The sequence below is a fragment of the Lynx rufus genome, unplaced genomic scaffold, assembly GCF_022079265.1.
Source record: "Lynx rufus isolate CCGP_SWC_20201006 ecotype Redwood Valley unplaced genomic scaffold, mLynRuf1.p SCAF_1, whole genome shotgun sequence".
Classification (NCBI taxonomy): domain Eukaryota; kingdom Metazoa; phylum Chordata; class Mammalia; order Carnivora; family Felidae; genus Lynx; species Lynx rufus.
In genome coordinates, this window is record NW_025814823.1 from 52,737,679 (window position 1) to 52,760,716 (window position 23,038).

A 23,038-nucleotide genomic window follows, 5' to 3' on the forward strand; every position below is an offset into this window, starting at 1 on the left:
GAAACAAGTTTGGGCTGAGTATTCTCAATCACCAGTGACTCAGTGACAGGTACCAAACTCATTCCACTTAAGACTGCAGGGTGAACTCAAATTGGGGTCCCTGAAGAGAAAGATGGGATCCTTTATCCAGTGCATTAAAGGAAGCATTTCTTGTTTCTATTAAACAATCAGGAAAGGAAAGATCATGCAACAGCAGGAAGAGCACTGCAAATATCAGGGTTACCAGGAGTCACCCAGAAACCTTTAAAATAATTTAAAGTGGTGATAGAACAAGTAACACAGTGTGTTTCTATTGATGCAGTAATCCTTAACCCTTGAACTTAACTTGTACTTGCACCAAGAAGTCAGTAGAATGGTTTCTAGTTGCTGTACCAAGGCAATTCCCCATAGTTTAATTGATTGGGAATGGTGCTGATTTTCTCATTTAAATTGTCCACAAAGCACTTAAAAAAAATGCGACTCTTTGCTGGAATTATTATTCTATGATAATAAAAAACAGAGAAACTAGTAAATGGATCAAGATTAATACTGCGCTGTGAGATCTAAATACATCAAAGATAGATGGATATATCAGAGCTATGATTTCCTCAATTCTTTGCAAGGTAACCAAAGCAATTCCAAGAAGTCTTACTTTATTAGAAATTGGATTTCTTAAATATTATCTAAGTTCACAGTGAGCAGACAGCTACCTTGAAAGTGGGGCTAAGAGAAGATAAAATTCAAAGGTTTGAAAATAAGTAAAGGAGAAGCAAGATGCTTTGAGTCATTAACAGCACAACGCAGGCACATAGAGATACAAAAACAGCTAAAAAGGCAAGGACAAAATTAAACAGTAATGATGATTTATAGTAAGATACTCTGAGACATGACAGAAGTCTCAGTACACCAAAAGGAAACTCTTGTTTGCTCAAATTATTTGTTTCTTCTGTCTAATGAATGTAATTCTAATATACAAGTGATAACACTGGCATTTCTTTGAAATGTTGATTCAGTTTAATTATGAAAATCACCAAGGTATTTTCTAGCTGCTGCATCACTCCCTGTACTAAGATTAATCACATCAACATCATTCATTTAATCTTCAAAGAGGAAGCAGTTGTCCACAAAAGCCTTCAAATAGCTTCATTAGTGCAATTTTTCAGTCTCAAACACTTAGCTGGCAGCCTATGATTGAGAGTAAGGTCATTATATTCATCTATTTCCTAATCTAATTTTTTTAATGTTTCTACATTTAATGTAGAAATGTGCAAGTGTGGAGTTTTTGCCTTCTCTTTGTTTGGCAAACAGCCCAAAACGTGAGGAAAATATGGATTGTGATTGACAAAATATTTGGTTGCTGGGGCTTCAATTCAAGAAATGTAATGTGGCAGGCCCCAAACTGGCACATTTTCCCTTTTGGGGTTTGTTTAGTGTGAAAAGGGCCGGACCTAGAAGTGTCATGTTTTCTTGTCTCTTACAAAGAAAAAACTTGAACATGAGAGACATTCCTTCCATTCAGGAACTCCAGTTAAAAGAGACATCACAAATAACATTTATTTAGTGTTTTAAAATGCAAGATGGATTTTATATTTAAAAACAGAAATGGTCAACCTCACTTATGTTTCATTACTAAAACCACTTTTAGCATCCTTCCCTTTGTTAAGAGCATTAATAATTCCTTCCCCTATTGGAAACCAATAAGCATCAGAGTCCCATAAAATAACACCGTAATAATTGATGCGTTGATCAAATCACAGTATCAATCATTTAAAAATTACCAATGCAATCAAAAGCATTCTCAGAGACTTAGAGCAGAGCCTGGCAACAACAGGGGTGTGGCGGTTGAGTTATTTGTAATTACTGTACCTACTTTGAAGTGTTATAAGATGTGTCAGAAAGTAAAATTTGCTGAGCCCTATTACCAAGAATCAAAACTTACTAACCACTGCTTTAAACTCTGCATCAAGAAATGATTTATTTGACTCCTGACTGGTCCACTTGCAGAAATCATTGCATTGCAATATTCAGTGACTGTGCAAAGGAGAAGGAAAGCATAAATCATGCAAAGACATTCTCAAGTTAATATCTGGGGACCATATGATGCCAAATTTTTAAGGCAAGATCTGCAGATGATGGGGCAAATAATAGATGGGATAAAAATGCTGTGGGTAAAGGCAAAGGATTAGGGCTTTTGGTCATGAAAACAGTTCAGAAGCACGCAATGATCTGCGGCAATTATACAAATTTTGTTTCCACAAATGACATATAGACAATTACTGTATTTAAAGTACTAACTTCTTTTAAACTGCTTTAAAATAAAAACTATAATGAGTTTTTGTGGAACTAAATTCTAACTGATAGGACATAATTTTAAGATAAATTATAAAGATCAGAATAACCCCAGCTTGAAAAAGCCAGTGTTGCCATCTGTCCAGCCACAGGTGAAGTCACCAGGATAAAATGCAACTACATTTGGCCTTTGAACAACACGAGTTTGAACTGCATGGATCCACTTACATGCAGATTTTTTTTTCAATAAATAGAGTACTGTTCTGTAAATGTGTTTTCTCTTCCTTATGATTTTCTTCATAACAATTTCTTTTGTCTAGCTTACTTTATTGTAAGGATACAGTGTATGATACATATAACATACAAAATATGTTACTCATCTGTTTGTGTTAACAGTAAGGCTTCTGGTCAATAGCACTCTATTAGTAGTTCTGTTTTGGCTGAGTCAAAAATTATATGCAGATTTTTGACTGAGCAGGGGGCTGGCGCCCCTAATTCCTGTGTGGTTAGCAGATTACCTGTATATGAAAGAGGAGCAAGAAATTGCATTATTTACAAATGTGTACGTTATCTACATATATACATATATTACAATATGATGATCAGGAGAAAGAGCTTTGTGCATTCTTAACTCATGTTGTGTTAAACATTCAGCCAAATATACAGATAAAAAAGATAAGCCCTGTTCTCTTGAGATGCCTTAACTCTGGTAGAAAAACAGGAACACAAACATATCTTTGTAACAGAAGGCAATGTGAGGTAAGTACCTAAGGAGAAGAAAAACATGCCTAGGAATTCATAAGTAGGTTTCCTGGCTGAAAGATCAAGGAAGGCTTCATGGAATGACAACATCTGGGGTTCTAAGGATGGGTAAGATGTTAAAGGGTCAAGACAGGGAAAGAGAAGATTACATCTTAGAGTTTAAAATATTCTACCTACCCTTCCCAACATCTAATGCATATCTGCAGAGAATGATAAAAGTTCTCTTAACTTCACAAGCGTCAAAATGATTTTTTGTAACAATATACAAATAAACTTAGAAAGTCTCAATGCTCATTCCAGTTGATATTTCTAAAAATGAGCCTAAAATATCCAGTTTAATGGTTCGTGTTAGGCAGTTAATCCAATTAATACAAAGAGATTAAAACAAAAACCAGTAAAACCTGAGCAAGTGTACTTAAACATGTTTCGAAAAACAGATGCATCTACTTTTCAAATAACAAAAAGAAAATTATTTTATTCATGTAAAATCTGGCTGGAAATAAAAATTATAATTTAGAGAAAATGTTTAAAACTGTAAATTATGTAATTTCATGGATTCTTTTATTGTTTCTTCCCTCCCAGCCTCCTTCCCTCTTTCTGTCTCAAAACATATATACATATACGTGTGTGTGTGTGTGTGTGCATTCCCCTCACTGAAAGCAGAGCATTCCTATAAAAGTTTTCATAAGCCAAACTGGTGTAAAGGAAAGACTCAATTACCATTAATCTATATGGAAAATTTTTTGAGAGTCCCCAGACCCCAAAAATTACCTCTCTTAGATTTTTCTTATACCTTAGGCCACGTCTTGTTAATGGACACACACAATAAACTGAGATAAAGCACAGATGTTCACAGACACAGCTCAAAGGCTATGGCTGCTTGATGCTGAGATGCTGAGGGTGGTTCCCAGGGAAGGGGATTGGGGGTGCCGTTCTCGTTGCTTGGGATGCAGGCTGCCTCTATAAGGGCACATGCAAAACAAACTCTGAATGCCATTTTTGCTTCTCACCTTTTTTCATAAAACAAAAATCTTCAGATTTCTTTTGGTTAGCAAAACAAGTACTAATGTAGGTCTTTCATAAAAGCAAAGTAGCATAACGTGGACTTTTGAAACTCAGGGGATACCTGCATGCCTGAGGTTCGAGGTGGAAATTTGCTAACAGATAAAAGTGGATCTCATCAAAACACCTGTAGTAATATAGAATCCAAATATTATTTAATAAAGAGCAGAAGATAAAGCAAATAATGAATAGAGCTTACTGAATCCATCTAATTCACAAGCACCTCTGACGTGCTTCTGTTCATTTCAATCGTCATCTTAAAAGTAAGAAAGCTGTCTTGCAGTATTGGACAATATTGGGAAATAGACAAACCAAAACAGTCTCAGGAATAATAAATGTGTATTCCTGTTTGCCAGCATATAAAGGATAAGTACAGGTGGTTTGACAAAATATGAAGAGTTCATGAAACAAAACTAATCATATACAAACTAATACCTAATTTGGGTCCTATTCTGGAATGTGTCTCACTAATATGAGAATATGCAGTGGCTCTTTTAACTGCAAGTAACTGAGAAGCCTCTTTCACAGAACTCTAAGGAGCTTAGAATCACCTTTCTGACCATCTTTCCTGTCTTCTATATATCCTCATAAAATATTTACTGTTCTTCTGAATGACCACTCTGATTATCCTTCGACTCCTTTCAGATTCCCTGATGATGTCATGGAAATGTTAAACCCATTATGCTAAGTTAGGACCTCCATCTGCAGTGACCTCTTGGCACAAGCTTCGAGGACAGCATGATATTTTTACATAAAAGTTAGTCTTCATTCAAATCCTCGAGGTCTGATCCTGAAAAAACACTGACAGCTCAATCAACCCTAATAAATACTTAACTAGGTCCATGGAAAAAATAATAATACAATTCCCCCCAAAAATCCATTACATATTCACAATTGAGTCATAAAAATGTCTATTAAATGTACAATTATTTTACCACATTTTTATTGGAAAACAAGCATTTATCCTAATTTACAGGTTTAACCCAAAGGTGGTACATGACATTCCTTTTCATTAAGCTATTAGGGGAGTGACGAGTGATGGCGCTCAGCTCTAATTATCTTTAATGTAGTGTTTCAAATTGATCATGCATAATGCAATTACAAATCATAATTAAATTAATTTGTATTGATTTAAGATTTTATAAGTTGTTAATAACTACAGTGTAGTACATCTATTTCCATGAGCTGACATTAATATTTTCAAATGCCAAAGCACTTCCTCCTTTTTTCCTCCAATTTTGTTCTCGTTAAAAAGTTCACAAACATACTGGGTGTTGTATGGAAACCAATTTGACGATAAATTTCATATTAAAAAAAAAAGTTCACAAACTTGTCACTACTTTACGGCAGGGAAAGCTAACTTCAAAACCTTACAAGTAGAAGTCTGAGTATTTAAATAAGGTTTCTCCAAGAAATGATTTCTAATGCATTTGTAGCTTGAGGGTCTTCTACATTTAGAAGTATACATGTCTTTGAAACACCCTCGTGCTCCCCCATCCCCTGCCTATCCAGCCCACCACAGCTGCCTTCTTGGCTGGCTAGTAAGTCTTTGCACATCATACCAGCTTCTGATTGACTGACTCCCCAAAACCAATGGAAATGCAGAAGTCCTTTCTTCAGTATTACAGGGGGTGGAGAAGAATCTGGACGCCACTAGGAGGCTCAAGCAAACTTTAGCCAGCAACAAAACCCAGGGAGGTGGGCCTTCCTAGAGACTTCCCTGGTCTCCTCATAGTCACCACATTCAGGGAATAAAATTCCCTCAGAAATCTCCACACCTGAAGACAAAGTCCTGGTAGACATCTGTTCTAGTAGATGGCAGTCCAGGGAAAACCAGGAGCACCTCCTCCCCCTGTTTTTCTCAAGAACCGACGGGGAAGATGGGACAAGGAGAAGAGTAAGAAAAGAGTGGGATGGGTTAATGACTCGAAAAGCCCTCAGCAGTATGTTTTTGTAACAGGAACAAATATTGAGCAAATTTGCCAATTCGGTCTGACCTGTTTTGTCACATTCTAAAAAAGTATTCCTTCACCTCCTAAAACTGAAACTGTAAATCCAGCTAGACCCACGGCATAAACCACACAGAGACATAATCTCCTCTATCCACCTTCCACAAGCCTGGCAACTGGGGGAGGGTAGATGGTCGCTTTCATGCGGAAGTGTGGGCCGAGAGTTGAAGGGGATATTTTAGTGTCCTTCTCTAAGTGTATAAAATGTCTTAATATTCTATGAGGGGGAAATGAAGCAATCAGATTGGGGGGCGAGGTGGGGGTTGGAAATGGAAGTGAAATGTTTATGAGAAAGGCTCAGAAGTGAATATTATGGGTAGAGTTTCCTCATCCCAGCGCTCCTAAGACGGGTCAGTAACAGGCACCTACTAAGCTTCAGGAGTGCACGGTCATAGCAAGTTGAGGCCGGAAGTCCCCTAAGTCCCCTGGTGGTCTTGGCGGAGCGAGAGGCTTGCTGCTCACTAGCGACCCCTCCAGCTCTCAGGGGGAAACAAGCCGATGCCCGAGAGCACCCCGACACTGGTCCCGGGCGCGGCGCCCAGCGCCTTTCCGAGGGTCGTCCCAGCAGGACAGTCCCATCCCGGAGCGCCGCAAGCAACCCCGCCAGCCCTGCCCTGCGTGCGAGCGGCTCCGGAGCCGCGCGCTGGGATCGAGTTCCAGGGCAGCCCCGGCAAGGGAACTCGGACACTTTCGAGAAGAGCACCCCTTTCATCACCGCGAGACAGAAGCTGATGTCTCGGGGATCCTGAGAGTAAACTGAGCAGGAGAGGAAAACATGCGAACACCCAACTCAGGTGGAACCGACGCGGGGCTCCGAGGAAGGGAAGCCCAGCGAAGAGCGAAGGTGGAAGCAGAGGGTCCAAGGGGCTCCTCCCCTGTACTGGCCACCTTAGGCTTGAACTCTAACGTATGGGGTCGAACTACCGCGATGGTTTCAGATAAAAACAAACTTGAGCAATACTTTCTCTACACATCCCCTAGTTATTGAAAAGTACGTACACACACACACACACACGCCCCCCTTCCCCCACCCCCCTACCTCCCTCCCACTCCCCCCCCCACACCCCCGGGCAAGAAAGCAAAAGCAAAGGGGGTCCAAAACTTGACTGGGTTGCCAGGCCCAGTTCTTCCCTTAGCCGAGGTGCAACCCAGTCTACCCCGCAGCCACCTTGCCAAGTAGGCGGGACTGCATCCATAGGACACGCCACGTGGACAAATGCAAGCGATCGGTTGTTCCAGGTTTCTGAGGCCTCAGCCCAGTCTCGTCACCAACTGGCAAAATCAGTTCTCCAGCCTGATTTCTGAAGACTTGTCTTTTGAGTCAAGCATAACAGAGGGGTTCCCGGTGGTGTCTCATTCTCCCCAACACTACACGGAAAAACTCCAATGGACCCTTGTTCCCTAGTCTAAGATTTCAGAAAGAATCTTGAGTTGTGAAGGGATCTTTGCATTAAAAGGTGCTGGACGGAGAAGGGGTAGGAGTGGGGCGGAACAAATATTTTCAAGCAATCTCCATACACATTGCTATATCGAAGAGTAAAATTAATTCAGTCAACACATTATTTTCCTTAACTCCAAATACTCAGAAATGGAAATACGGATTTCCTTGAACTTGAGTTACAACTTGGCAGTAGACTCAACACTCAGATTCAACCCTGAGCTTGAAATGCCAGCCATTAATTCTCCTGTGTGCATTGTCCCTGGGATGGTGATGATGAAGCCCTACCCTCCAGGAATTAGAACATTTGGGGGGGGGGAGGGGGATTCCATCCATAGAAGATTTAAGATTTAAAAAACAAGACTCTGGTTTTAATAAAGTCATACAACTGAGGCTGAATGTTAAGTGTTTGGAAAAAGAAGGTTTCGTATTTTGTGAGATTTAGGGTGGGTTTCCATTTTTGGGTTTTGGTTTTTTTTTGGTATCGGTATGTGTGACTAGCAGTGCGGGTTGTTAAGTTTCCAAGCAGGAATCAGCTTAAAATGCATGGATTCTATTATATGTACAATTTAATCACAAGGTATTTAAAATAGACATTTCCATCTAAAATCCAATCAGAAATCAACACAGTTCCTCCAGGCATTAGATGATCATCTCGATTTTGCATTTGTAAACTGGGAGAAATAAATGTGACTTGTGGATACCAAGAGGTCAAGTACGGCTGCTCAAATATTTTTCTTACAAAATGACGGATTTATTAGACAAATAAGTAGCCCGGCTGATGCAAAACCCCCAGTGATTGAATTTTGACGTTAAGTCAACAACAACTCGAACTACATCAGTGCTTCAAGATTTAGTTATGATGGTAGAGATTACTGAACAAATAAGAGCCAGAAATGAATACAGATTTCTGAGGATCTGCCCCTGGCACCCTCTTCTTGACATTCTCCTCCATATGCTTCCCCTCTCCAGACTGTATTATAATTCAAGGACTTGCCTGTGCCTTGTGATTGGAAAATAACTTTAAAATAATTAGGCATATTTTTCTGTTAAAAGCAACAACAACAACAAAAGAAACAGGCTCAGAGAGAAAGCCAATTGAGTTTCATTATAAATTCCCTCATGGCCTGAAAGTCACCCACAATTAGGAGGGAGGGAGCATGCAGTGGGTGCTGAGTTTTGTTTTGTAAAGATCTTATTTTCATTAAGAATTTTGATAACCTTTCCCCCCTTTCTCTTAAACTGCTTTCTAAAAGAATTGAGGGCTTGGGCCATGTTAGTATCCCACTCGCGGATCTGAATCCACTGCTAAATAATTAAGCCGACCGTAGACTTTCAGGAGTATTTAGATTTCACCTTTCCTGGGTCAATGGCTGAGTTTCTCCCCAAAGCGGCAGACCCCGACCCCCCTTCCGGGGACTGGGGAGGGGAACTGGCCATGGTGCTGAAAATCCTGCGTGAATCTTGTGGGAAGGAAGGGCACTATTCATGAAGGCTTTAGCTCGTCATAAAAGGGGGCTTAAATAATTGAGATTACATTTAAGCATAAAACAGTTCACTTCTCATCTTTTCATGGAGAAAGGGGCTAATCTGCTCCTAGTGTGAAAATGTATTTTATTTATTCTATGTGGGACTTCCTGATTGCAGTGGAATTGGTGACTTAATTTCCATTTAAGTCTTCTTGAGCCAGCCAAGAACTCATTCCTTCTACCCTCTCTTTCTCTTACTCATCAATTTTTGGCCATAGTTTGTTCCCCCTATTCTATGGAACTGCTTATTTTGCAAGGATAAATCTACATTTGATTTTAAGGCTACATTTGATCAAGGGCTTGACACAATTTTTCTCTGTAGCTAGAAATTTGCTTTCTGGGTATCAAGGCACAGACTGCTAGAGGCAACAAACTGGTACCAGATCTTTATCCCAGATTTTATTTAAATGCAGTAATAATTGTATTCTGTAAAATAAGTTGCCCATCCAGGCTCCTCTCCCAGTCTGCCATATTCTCCTCCCACGTATGCATATACCCATAATTTCTACAGATGTTTTCATATGCTGGTTTTTAAAATCATCTATTGTATTAGTTGTTTTCCCAAAAAAACCTGAAAATACAAAAATTGTTAACCCTACAATAGTAATAGAATTCATAAGTAGAAAGAAATGTTTCATAATTATTTGCCATTCCTCGGGATTAATAAGTTGTGCAATTGAAGCCCTTCTACTACTTCTCTATTCTTCTTCCTTTTTTAATATTGAATAGTATCTTCAGTCCAATAATGCATCTGTTTACAGTTTGCCTGAACTTGTTTCTGGATTTATATTTCAATATGCTCCTTAGGATGCAAAATTCCTGTCAAATTAAAGAGTGCTCATGTCTTGCCCGCTTCCAGCAAATCACTTGCAGCATCTAATAAATCCAGCTGGGGTTCCTTCCATAGCCCGATGCTGTTGAAATCATTATTGTCCTGCCTTGTTTCATGTCAGAGGCCTCTTCGCCTCATCTGTCATGAAACCAATTTCACTTTATTTACATCCATTTGCTAGTTTAATTACTGTGCTGATGAATAGCCTGAAGGAATTAAGTTACGAGTCTTTGGAAACCCAAAGCGACAGATATATGGGCTACCTTTTAACTACTGGGAAAGAAATGAAGGCCAGTGTGCATGCACCAAAATTTAAAGATAATAAGTGTTTCTGTCTACCCAGCTACTCTTGAAATTCAGGATGATCTTGTTTTTATGTATTCATCATCTTCTGGATGAAATATAGTGCTTTAGAACCTCTCATATTTACAGATTCACTGCAGTTCTATACAATACCATTCTCCATTTTTTAATGGTTTTTTTGGTTTTGTTTTTCCAAAAGAGTTACAGATGATTTTCCAGCCAAACCAAATAATACAATGTGCTGGTGTTTTGGCACTTCCAATGTTAACCTTTCCTTGTAACTGAGAACCTTACTTCTACATAAACACAAATAGGTGCCTCTGTAAAAATTAAGTATTCCATTAATATTCTATAAATAATGTAATAGATGACATTTATATAATTTTTGTTTATCACTGAGCACAATCTCACAAGTATCTTTTTCAATATATTTTTTAATCATAAATAAGAGCATTCTGCTCTCTTTTTTGCAAGTCCAATATAATAGAGTCCCATGAATCTACGTTAATGACAGATGTTTTGTGATATGGATGTATAATCTATGCTTTCAAATATATATATAAGTAGTCAATCATTTGCATATATATTTTAAAACCTACGATCAATAAACTTTTTGGTCATTCCATTATACTATAAATTAACACTGTAAATAATGCCTACTAATCATGACATTAAAAATCATTTTCAAGGGTATCCTTTCCTAAATTTTATAATTATACACTTTGAAACTTAAAATTGATAATCCAGAATTAAGTCCTCATATGGTTCATCATCATTGACTACCAATTAAAACAATAACAATACCTTAATTGATATTTGATTTTATATTTTCTGTATCCCCAGGTAGCATCACACATAAAAACAATGCAACTTTTAAATCTAAGTGTCTATATGTTTTCCTTTCATTGCTCTGTTTGTGATTTTAACATCAGCACTTTCATGTTAGTTTATGGCACATGAAAAATATATTCACCATTTCAAGAAAGAATGTAATTTTTTTCTTATAGACTCAATGTTTCATTCACCTGTAGCAGACTTACTCATCTATACCGTCTCCACGTTGAGGACATAATTACTTCTAAGGTTGTGCAAACTTTCTAAACTATTTATCTAACCGAAATTTGTTTTTAACATTCAAGGACAAGAGATAGTTCTAAACAAAGCAGAAATGAGAAAGATGGGAGTTTTAAATACTTTCTCATTTCCTCTCCCCTTAAAAGAATTAAATACTTTTTGTACCCTGTAGACTCTGAAGTTTCATTGATCATAAAGCCAGCCTGAAGAAAAGGATAAAAATGTAAACACTTTATATTTACTCTCAGAAGAACTACGGTGGTGAAAACTCTACTGTATACATAGATCTATATTAATAAATTACATATTCATTACAAATGCTCCATGTGCCTCCCTCCACACCCCCTGCCGTCCCCTAAACACATATTTGCCCCATTCCCCCTCCCCCTCTACTTTTAATAAAGCTCATCTACAAAACAACCTATATAACAAAACAACATTTTTTTGTATCAAGTCTTTCTTATAAAAGTTTTGCGATAAAGGAACCCTAAACAAGATCTTTCAGATGAAATTCCTTTCTAATAGAGCCAGATACTCTTTCATTTCTTCTAGCAGAGATTTATGAACAGTCTTTAACTCAACAGAAAAAAATTTGCATTGGTTGAATCTTTAGCTATTTTTATTCATTTTTTATAAAAGAAATGGGAATGATGGGGGTTTAAAACGCTTTCTCTACCCCTCTTCCCCTCCCCCATTGCTCTCATTCTCCCCCTTTCGAAGACCCTCTCCTCCCTCTCCAGCTCTTTTTGATTAATAGATCCATGTGGCTAACGGCCTGACATATGGTGTGCGAAGCAGCTTGAGATAGTACCTTAGGCATCCCCTACGGCCATTAACATATTAGGGGCTTATGTGCAGTCAGACAGTCAGACCTCATCGAGAGCCGGCGTTTTCAGAAAGGCTGCACCCCAGAGCTGTTTGATAGAGAGTTTCAATAACGCACCATTCTTCAATTTTAAGCATTGCTTCTAGTGCTGAAACACTGGGACAAAACCAGAATAAAGTTTAGAAATGAGACTCAGTTACATTCAACAACAACAGTAAAATTGTGCCTACATCTGTTTGTACATGGATATGCACGTGGAGATACAGCTTCAAGCTCACAAACACACGTCAGCTCCTGAGTATTATCAGTAAACAGGCAGCGTCGTCTGCCTGGATTTATTTTGTTTAAAGATTTATTTTGTTTAAAGTCCTCTTTATGCCAAAAATACTAACAATGCGATTACAGAACAGTTACTGATAGGGATGATAAAGCAAAAATAAAATACAGTAGAATGTTTAAGAAATAAACTTCTCTGAATCATGTAGCTTGATGCTTTTCCCTCGTAGAAGAACTTAAGTGCATTTTTACATCTGTAGCTTTGAAATAAGAAAAAGAGGAGGAAAATAATGAAAACTTTAACTTTAAAAGATGTGATAATATTTTAGATACATTTGCAGATCAAAGCTCTTGGAAAGGTAACTATTCTTGCTCTACAAAACCTGGAAGTTTACAAACAAAAGTCTTGACAATAACTCTGAAGGTGGAGAAAGCCACATATATATGTGTGTGTGTGTGTGTGTGTGTGTGTGTGTGTGTGTGTGTGTGCATACACACACACACACATATACATCTGGTGAGGGAGATGATATACAAAATCAAAGAAGGCATCCCACTTAAAGCTTATTTCACTTTAACGGTTTAACGGCATAACTGAAGCTAGAAATTCGCTTTACCCAACGTTCTTATTCCAGCCTCCTGCTGATAAACCACTGTACCCCTTTTGAACTGTACTCTGGCTGTTTGCTTGGCAAATAAATGCTGTTCCGCCCTATTAAACCTTTTAGGTAGTTTCATCTTCTGATTTCTCAAATACAGAGCTAATAAGGAGGTGCTTTGATGCTGTTTTACTTTCAAACTATAGCCTCGAGGCGTTGAAACGCGCAAAAGGTAACCGAAAAAGTAAATTGCCACGAGCAAGGCGCACCCTCCCTTTCAAAATCGCTCCGACCCTGTGCAGTGCACTGCGTGGCAGCCGAAAATCGCCTGTTCCTGGGCAGAACTACGTCCCGTCGGCAGCCCCTGGGGTTCTGAACCCGCGCCACGTTACCAGGGGGATGAGGAGAGGGGGATGCACTTTTAAGTTTAAAAGCCCTAGGATCCCTTGGGGGAAGAGAAAAGCAGAGGAGGTAGAGACTGGAAAGCTTCTCAAAAGTTGATTCTAGGCAAACAAATATCAGATGGGAGTGAAGATTAAGATACAACAACTTGTTTAAGCAGCTAGTAATAAAACTTTTGCATGAGGCGTGGCGGCGATGCGCAATAGTCTGCTCACAGGGGCTCAGCCCGCTCTCAAACACCGGGCTCAGTTTACACTTTGGAGGGAAGACCCCCGCGCGCGTTCATGCCTCGCACACACTTGATTCTCGGAGGCACGCGCACACACACACACACACACATACACGGGCGCGCGCGCACACACACACACACACACACACACACATACACACACACACACAATCCCTTAGTTGAACATAAGCAAATGAAACAATCGAAACATATCTGTTTTCTTTAAAACTGGGAAGAAAGAGACTCTCTCTCAAAGGCGTTTCATTTCCTCTCATTTAGGTACATTTTCAGAGGAAATGCACGCCCCCGGGAGATAACTCTCTGCCCAAGTTAAATAGGTCCTACCTGCTTTTTAAAATGCCTGCATTTCCATTGCTAACTCATAAAACGTATTTTAAGCAAGATAGTTGAGGTCCAATCTCAGCCTCAGAGCCCCTTGTTACATTCTGCTTCTCTTTCTTTCTCTTTCGTTCATCACAACGCTTTCGTAAAGTCGCATAAATGATCAAAATTAACATAAATCATTATTAGTTATTAGGATTTGCTCTAAATTACACTGTGAATATCGCACCAGCCCCATCTGCCGCCCCTGCTCTCGCAGCAATAGATTGCAGATAAAATAAATGTCCTTACCCCATTAGAAGGTTCCTGTCTCTGTAGCCAAAAGCCAAACAAAAGCAATAAATACCGGGCTTTTTCTCTCCACTATTCAGCTGTGACTCTTTTCATCAGCTCTTCCTCTAGAAAAGCTCGATAGCTGTCTGAAAATATTGCATTTTATATCACCAAAGGGCGATTAATATTGCATTAACTGTATTTAACATTTTTTAAGCACGAGTAATCTACAATGAGTTGGTTTCTGTTAATCGGTACGGGGGTATCAGAACTACTGCAGACCGCTTAAAATATCCGTATAAGCATATTATTTGTCTCACACTTTGTTTTGTTTTGTTTTAAATATAGTTAGAGTGTAGCGCGCAATGTTTGAAGTGGAAGAAGCCTTGCTAATGGTCTGCTTAAAGTATTCTGACACTGACTGGAGACAGCCAGGTCCCTGCCTTCATTAAATGTTTATTGTCAACACTTGGCGGGGGCGGAGGGGGTACAGGGTGGGAAGAGACTGGTGAAAGTGTATTTCCTCGGCTGGAAATCGTCAACACTTTGTTTAATTCTGATCCATGCCTACAAAAGTTTGTGTACATTACGCTGCACTAAAACCAGGAGTCAGAGTTACCAAACTTTTGTTTGTAATTCATTTTACCTAACCAATGCGGGCAGTCTGTCTTCCTCCTCCCTCCTTCCATTTGCCACTTCTCTGTCCTAGCTCTCTCTTAGCATCCTTAGTTTCCCTTCTGGTCTTCCAATCCTCTTGCCTTTGTAAATCAGAGAGAAGCGACCTCCGGGGCATTCCGGCTTGGGGCTGGGAAGGCGACTGGGCGCTTTTTGCAGGGGCAGGACGCTGGACGCACGAATTTGTGCTTTGCCAGCTTCTCTTGGACCGAGATTTTTCAACCTCCGTTTTGCGATCCAGGATTCTACTTAATTCTCCCGGACGGAAGCAGAGTGGCCAGGCTTCCTCGCACCCTGGGTACAAATCGTTGCCTAATAAACTCAAATCCATGACAGGGCTTTGATGGTGTGCACCTTAACAACAACAACCAAAATCTAAGGTCTTACTCCTCCCAATTATTATTTAAATGTAAACCAGTTTTGGAAGTTTCTTGGTGTTTTAAGGCGTCCAGTTGACTTAGGCAAACTGTGGGGAGGAGAGTATTTTTAACCTCGGTAAGACACTAGTCCCTTCCCTTTTCTCTCGGGACATCTTCAAAGGCACTTACATGGCGGGAGAGGACCCGAGAGCGCCTAATTACCAGCTGCGGAACTCCAGCTCAGCTCGCGACAGGAACTAGAGCACGCAGCGCGCATGTGCGAGCTCGGCGCGCTCCCAGCGCACACCGTGCGCGCCGCGTCCGCCCCGCGCTCTCCCCGCGGCCCGCGCCCCGCGCGCCACCTGCCACCGCTGCGCAGGCGCGCCGGGCGACTGGGCCTTGGACCGCTGGTCGGTCGGGGCGTTTTGCGGCCAGGCCAAGTCCCTGCCTGGGCCTGCCGGCCAGCGGCTGTCCCGCCGTCCGAGAGAAACTGCGGCCTCGGGTGGCTGGAAGCTTCCAGGCCGCGAGTCTCCCGGCAAGCGGTGGAAGGGTGCAGACCCGGCGCCCTGCGGTCGCTTGGCTGAGGCTCACACGCTTGGGGCGCTGGGATTCCCCGCGCGGACGGCCCCGGGTGGGCGGGTGTTTCCATGGCAGAGGGAGAACCCTACACGGGTCGGGGGAGGGCGGGTCTCTCCTGGCTGCAAATTATGACCCAATCAGCTCTGCCTGTGGTTTGAAACGGCACCCGCCAATCCACCCGCTCGGAAGTCCGAAGTCTACCCCGGATGACAAGTGAGCTGCGGACCGCGGCAGCTGGAGGGGAGGGAGCAGTCCCACGAGGAGGACGCCGAAATAACTCCCTGAGTCCAAGGAGCGCTTGTCCGCTCCAGTTTCGAGGCCCTTCCCCGCTGGAGCCCAGCCCTACAGATCCTGCAGATTCGGGCCGAGGGAGAGGGAGGGCTGCCCGTCTCCCATCAAGTGACTTGACAACAATTATGAAAGTTTTAATTAGCTTCTTGTTATCATTCATTTTATTAATTTCCAGAACTCTCAAGCCATGAATTATTCAAAGGGCAAGGCAACCGGAGCGGGGCGGTCGCGCGCCCCCGCCGCACGTTCCCGGCCCGGCTCCGGCAGCGCCGCTCGACTGCCGCCCCAGAGGGCGTGAGCCGGCCCGGCGCCGCCAGCCGCGGTGGCGCGAAGGTTTGATCAAATATTAAATAACGTAATTATTGCGACAAGGCTTATCTCGCAGGTGGAAAAGAGGCTCCCCGCGAGAATTAGAATTCGGCTACTATTTTTTAAAAAAATTAAGCTTGCGGTCTCCTTTGAAACCGCCGGCGAGCTCTACGTGGCTCTCTCATCGTGGGGCTAAGACCCAGGCGCCAGTAACACCGATAAGCAGAACCGTACCAGATAATAGATGTGGTCATCACCCGTATCATCCCGCTGGCTACCAAGGCAGCTCGAATGGGGTGGGGAACACTGCTTTTTAGCCAGAGTCAGAACTCGCAATTCCAACTTCAAGGACTCGAATACGAAAGCTCATCCCTGTTAAAGATGGAGCAGGGGTGCTTCATGCAGGGTTGACGCGAGGGGCCCGGGCGACAGGGCAGAGGGCGGTGGGCGCGAGCTGGCCAGGTGAGTCCTGGGGCTAGGGCGCCCTGGTTTCTCTTGGCGTGGCTACGTGTGGTAACGGGACCGAAGTAGTCTTAATATCACAAGAAAGTAAAAATCGATACAGTCACGGCAGTGGGTGCCTACGGTTTATTTATGAGAGTGTAATCGAAGTTGAGAGCAATTTCAGAACACGCATTAAAACAATCTATTCAGAAGTTAGTTGATGTGTCTTGAGGACATCATTTCTTAGACCTATAGAAGAGCAGGACCCTGAGCTAGGGCTGGGGAAAAGAAGAAATTTAAAATGAATGGATGACATAAACGTTGGCAGGTGCATTTCATGCCTGCTTTTCTTTTGCCCTTTCTACTCTCTACCGCCTGGATTTCCTGAGAAGCTGAAATATAAACGGAGCACAAGTCCCCCACTGTCTCCAACTTACTTTAAGATTATTTTTTTAATATATGGGAACCACACATTTTACTATTTCCACTCACCGTCTGGTTTCAGAATCTGCTTAGAGTGGAGTTTTTCTTCACAACCAGAAAACTTTGAAAGGACAGCTACCGCTGAGTGACCAGCCTTTGCACCTGCTTAAGGAGGACGTTTGCTTGCTTCTTCATAAATTGACAAAGTTGTCATAGAATAGTCTTATTATTCCTTCCCGCAATACACAGATTCACTCACTAGATAGCAAAGCATTTCTTGTTTTGCACAGTTTCCTACTACATAAAATAGGAAACTCTGCAAAGCATGTGTTTTCGTTATGTTTTATTAACATAATATTGTCTTTTTATTTGGTAAGGATTTTACTTAATACAAAACAAATGTTTAAGTTCTTATTACATACATTGGTCATCATTATATAATACAAATGTATTTGCCTGCAACATTCCTGTTTGGAGCAGATTTAAAAAAAAAAAAAAACAGCCTTTGTTAAATCTTTTCATTTGTTCATTCCTGGTTCTCCAACAATGAAATCCGGTCATACTTTCCTATAAAATAATGGTTTGTTTGCTTCTTTTTTTACAAATGCATTTTATTAAAAACTTTGATGACATTTCAAGTCAACAACAACAGAAACAAATCAATTTTGATGGAAGAGATCTATTTTTAAAAATACCTCTAGTGCTTTTTTTTAAACATTAACAACTGTTTAAAATCACAGCTTTTTAAATGTACTATTCTGTTTTGAACATCAAGTGTTTTGTTTCACAGATTTGCCGGTGAAATTAAAAAGATTTGGCTAAAATAGGATGATGTCAGAAGATATAATCCCAGCTATTAAGAAACTTTGTACATTTGGCATCTGATTTAGTCTTGGGTCACCAGGAAATAAAGTATCTCTGGTCTTTCTGGAGCAGTAGGTGGCACACTAAATGTTCCAAACGAACAGAAGCATTTGACATGGTGGCTGGGCAGATCAGTGGATGATTTTTTTTTTAATATTTATTAACTTCCAAAGGAAAGTCATTTACTTTTTAAGAAATGTTTATAGGCTAGGATAACATATACAAACCTTCAAATGCCTCTTTCCCTGAACCTCAATTTAATTTGGGGGGGGGGTACCTGGTTATTTATTACCTCCCAGCACTCTGAAATGAGGGCTGTGGTTTAAGAGTTTCTGCAGTTCAAAAAAAAATTGATAAACACAGGCAACTAATATAGAATTCATTTTATTCAGAGCACCGCTTTTCACATGAGTTATCTGAAAGTGAATTCTGATTCAGCAGAAAAATACATCATTCTCACCCCTTCCTCACTTTTTACCCCCCTTTCAATATCCTCCCCTGTATTTGTGGTTGAATTGAGTCTTGTTTTCTGACCGGCTCTACCAGGATTTGGCCCAGTATAAACAAAAATGCACCCAAATCATAAAACTGCTCTTCTTTCAGTTATGTTTTATTTGTAAGCATACTGGGACACATCCCCCTGTTGTATTTTGGCGCACAGAAATGGTTCTAATAGAAGTGGGGAGGGGGGAAAAGGTAATAGAGCAAAGACATAACCAAGGAGAAAGCTCAGCAGACATAACATGGACAGGTAGATCAATCCGTGAGACATTTCAGGATTAACACTGGCAGTTTGTAACCACTGTGTGAGTGTGTGCATTAAAGAAAATATTTACAGTAATCTTCCTTTTTTTCCCCTCTTCCTCTAAATACAAGAATATGACAAGAATGTTGTGTTTTCGGTGAAAACAGGCAGTAGACTGTGAAATCACACTATCCACAAAACGGTCTATCAGAAAGCTAGCCCAGTTTAGTGCTCAGTTTCAAATGCATAGAATGTTTGCGCTGCAAACAATGATATACAACGTAATTAAATAAATAATGCCTAACCAGAGTGAGACCTAATTGTGTTTCTTTCTGCACCTTTCAGATCATGCATGATTTCAGTTTTGTTAAATGGCAGAGTTTTCCTTTTCTCATTTGTCCGGTTTTTAATTTTTTAGTTCTTATTAAAGGATGGTAATAAACCATCTCCACATGAGATCGAAAGAGTATCTTGTGCACCAAGCACGCATTTTACCTAACCACCTTCAACTGTCTTTCTCTTTTTTTTTAATCCATCAGTTCATAAAGTATCTTGATTATTACTATGAAATACTATACATGATTTTCTATTTGGGAGACTGATAGTGCAAATTAAAGTTCTTGCTACCCAACATTTATCCCCAGCAATAAATTACTTTTGAATAATAATAATAGTAGTAATAATAATAATAATAATAATGAAACACAGTTGTTCTGCTTTCCACCCCAACATGCAGACCCCTTTGAAACAAACGGAGGGCTTTAAACCTGTCTTCCTCTCTTCTGGGATTTAGTTGATTTTTCTCCCAGCCAAGTCCTGCTCCAATTGAAAGCAGAAACTTCTCGGATTTCAAGGATTTCATGTTCTCTAAAAGAGAAAGAAAGGGTACCTAGAAGAGCAAGACGGGTCTTGTTCTGGGGAGAAAATGGGACAGAGTATCTCTCCTAGTGTCTTCCACCCCATCAGTCTAACTGAATCAATGGGGGGGGGGGCGGGAATCAGTAGGTAGTTTAAAATAAACCACACTAAAAAATAAATGAAGGGGCAAGCACGGTCCATGGGGAGGGGCGGCCAGGGAGGGGAGGAAGCTTATTTTGAAATAATGTTTTCCAGATCTTAGATACAAAAGCAAACATGAAAAGAGAAAAACCTTGCTAAAATGGTTTTACTTCACTAGAATAAAATACTTCGGGGCCCCTAAATTCTGCCTTTTAGTCAGCTCAAAGACTGTGTGTGTCTCTCTCTCCCTAACCGTCCCCACATGACAGTGACCAGGCCACAGTAGAGGCCAGGTCACCAGAAAACTTGGGACCCCTGAACAGCCACCCTCCCCCTTTCACCTGTGCTCCCACTCACTTTCCAGCAAATGGAGAGCAGCTATTGGATTCTCATTGGAAGCGAGAAAAATAAATCAAAGAGGACAGGGATGGGGTGGAGGTGACACTTGGAGGGAAAAAGTAAACACTGAGACAGAACAACTAGCTTCGCTACCCAGAATTTCACCCTCTGGTTCGTTTGGTTTGGTTTTCGGTTTTTAACTCAGTTCATGTATGTAGGGTTGGGGTTGGTGGTAATAATGGTGGTGCTCTTTTTTCTCTTCCTTAGGGGGTAATGAAGCTGCAGAATACGGCTCCCCAGACTTAAGTTACTAAAGCATTTTTTCTTTGCTTTTGTTCTGTTTTGTTTTAGTTTGTCTTTATTTGTCTAGGTTTTTTTGTTTTTTTATTTTTTGGTGGTTGGTAGGTTTGTTTTTGTACGTAGTTCCTTGGTCCCCAGGAGATTTTGACAAGTGTCTCTGGTCAAAAACAGTCCATTTCCCTACTCTTCCCCACTCTCCCCCCACCCCAACCCCCAGAACCAACCTGCTCCTCAAAACCCCTCCTCCAGTCTCCGCTTTCCTTCCCCTCAACTCCCCGCTCACCCAAAAGGTCCCTCTTTTTCCCCACCTGGCTCTTGGGTGTCCACACCCAGCACCCAGTCCTCTTTGCTGTGGAGGATCAGGGGCAGAGGGAGCACAGAGAGGGTGGAAGAGAGTGCTCGAGGAGGGACTCCCCAAATGCAAGCAGGATAACGGACACTCCAAGTCTAGGGGGAAGCAGGCCCAAAGAAAGCTCCCGAAAAGCCCCTTCAGCTCCCCGCTCTGCCCCGCCCCGCACCTCCCACCCCCTCAGTAAGTGGCGGAGAATTTCATCCGCTTCTGCTTCTGTCTCTGGTTGCAAAACCACACCCGCACCACGTTCTTTTTGAGGTCCAGTTTCTCGGCGATGGCGGCGATCTTCTCGGAGGAGGGCCGGGGTTGTACGGCGAAGTAGGCCTCGAGGGAGCGCTTCTCCGGCGCTGCGATGGAAGTCCGCTTGCGCTTCTTCTCGCCGCCGTTGAAGAGCTCGGGCTTGTTCATTTTCTCGCGCTGCGCGCCCTCGGCCTCCTCGAGCCACGCCTGCAGGATGGGCTTGAGCGCGATCATGTTGTTGTGCGAGAGCGTGAGCGACTCGAACCTGCAGATGGTGCTCTGGCTGAGCGAGCCCACGCCCGGGATCTTGAGGTTGGCCAGCGCCGAGCCCACGTCGGCCTGCGTCACGCCCAGCTTGATGCGCCTCTGCTTGAAGCGCTCGGCGAACGCCTCGAGCTCGCGCGGGTCCGTGTCCGAGTCGCAGATGGACGCCAGGCCCGCCGCGCCCACCACGGCCGCTGCCGCCGACGCCGCCGCCACCTGCCCGGCCGCCGCCGCCGCCGCCGCCGCCGCCGCGCCGTGGTGCGCCGCCGCCGCCACCAGCCCGGGGTGCGGCAGACCCGACGGCATGTTCATGGCGGCCGCCGCCGCCGGGTGCGACAGGTGGCCTAGGCCGTGCATGTGCGGATGCGGGTGCGCCGAGCCGCCGAGCAGCCCGCCGCCCGGGCCGCCGCCGCCGCCCCCCGGGCCACCGCCGCCGCCGCCGCCCCCGGGGCCGCCGCCGCCTGGGCCGCCGCCGCCCCCCGGGCCGCCGCCGCCCCCCGGGCCATCGTGGGCGCCGCCGCCGCCGCCCGCCGCGCCCGCACCACCCGCGCCGGCCATGAGCGCGAGCGAGGGCGACGAAATATGGTCCAGCAGGTCGCCAGGCTCGAGCGCCTGGTGGTGGTGGTGGTGGTGGTGGTGGTGCGCCAGCGGCACGGTGGACGTGGACGTGCATGGCACGCTGTTCATCGTGTGGTACGTGGCGTCTGGCTTGAATGGGTGGCTCTTGCCCTGGGACACGGCGATGTCCACGGCCGCCAGCGCCTCTGCCCGCGCCAGCAGCGTTTCGTCTAGGCTGGCGAAGAGGTTGCTCTGCAGCTGCAGGCGACACAAACCAAACCAAAACAAAACACACACGCACACACAAAACAAAAACAAAACAACAACAAAAAAAGCAGAAACACAAAACAAAACCACACACAAGCCGGAAAGCACAAGCAAAGGGCAAACCAAACACAAAGCAACCAAAATAACAATAACGGGGGTGGGGATAGTGGAGAACAGGAAAGACGGAATGGGGGGCACATTGGGGACGAGACAGGGGGGTAGATGAGTAGGGACGTATGTGTGGGGAGGGGGACAGATGCAGGGGAGAGGGGAACACAAGAACACATTCCGGGAACCGGCGTGGGAGACCAAAAAGGAGGGGGAAAAGAAGAAGAAATGGAGATGTAACTCGCAGCTGGGGACCCGTGTCACGCACCCGAACACGCACAGAGACCGCCTTTCCGAGGCGTGAAATTAACAGAGAAAGTGGAGGGAAGTCGAGAGTCACGGCCCCGGCGCTCCCCACTCTGATAGCAGGCGCCCGACACAGAGGCAGAGGCGACGGGAACACGACATTAAGCGCCACTGGACAAAACGTCCCTCGCAGCGGGATTCCTCTAAAAATCCCTGCCCGCAAATCCCCGCACCTGGACCCGTGCGCACACCAGCACCCGACATGCAGTGTCTCGGAGACGGGGAGGGGGCAGGCGCGCGGGCCGGGGCCGCGGGCGTGGGGCGCTTACCGGCGGCGTGGGTAGGCAGGCCCGCCGGATGGCCTCAGAGCTGGAGTGCAGCGACGGGTACTTGTGCTCAGGGAGGGTGGGATGCATGGCAAAGTGAGGCTGCTTGCTGTTCATAGACATCAT

General features: G+C 43.3%; 1 protein-coding gene across 1 annotated transcript; it reads right to left on the reverse strand.

Annotated features, from left to right (window-relative positions):
* Positions 1–21,080: 21,080 nt before the first annotated feature.
* On the reverse strand, positions 21,081–23,038 carry POU4F1 (POU class 4 homeobox 1). The gene is made up of 2 exons (XM_047082262.1): positions 22,916–23,038; positions 21,081–22,223 (listed from the first exon to the last, which is right to left on the reverse strand). Exons 1-2 carry the CDS (start codon positions 23,036–23,038, stop codon positions 21,081–21,083), a joined length of 1,266 nt encoding a protein of 421 aa, XP_046938218.1.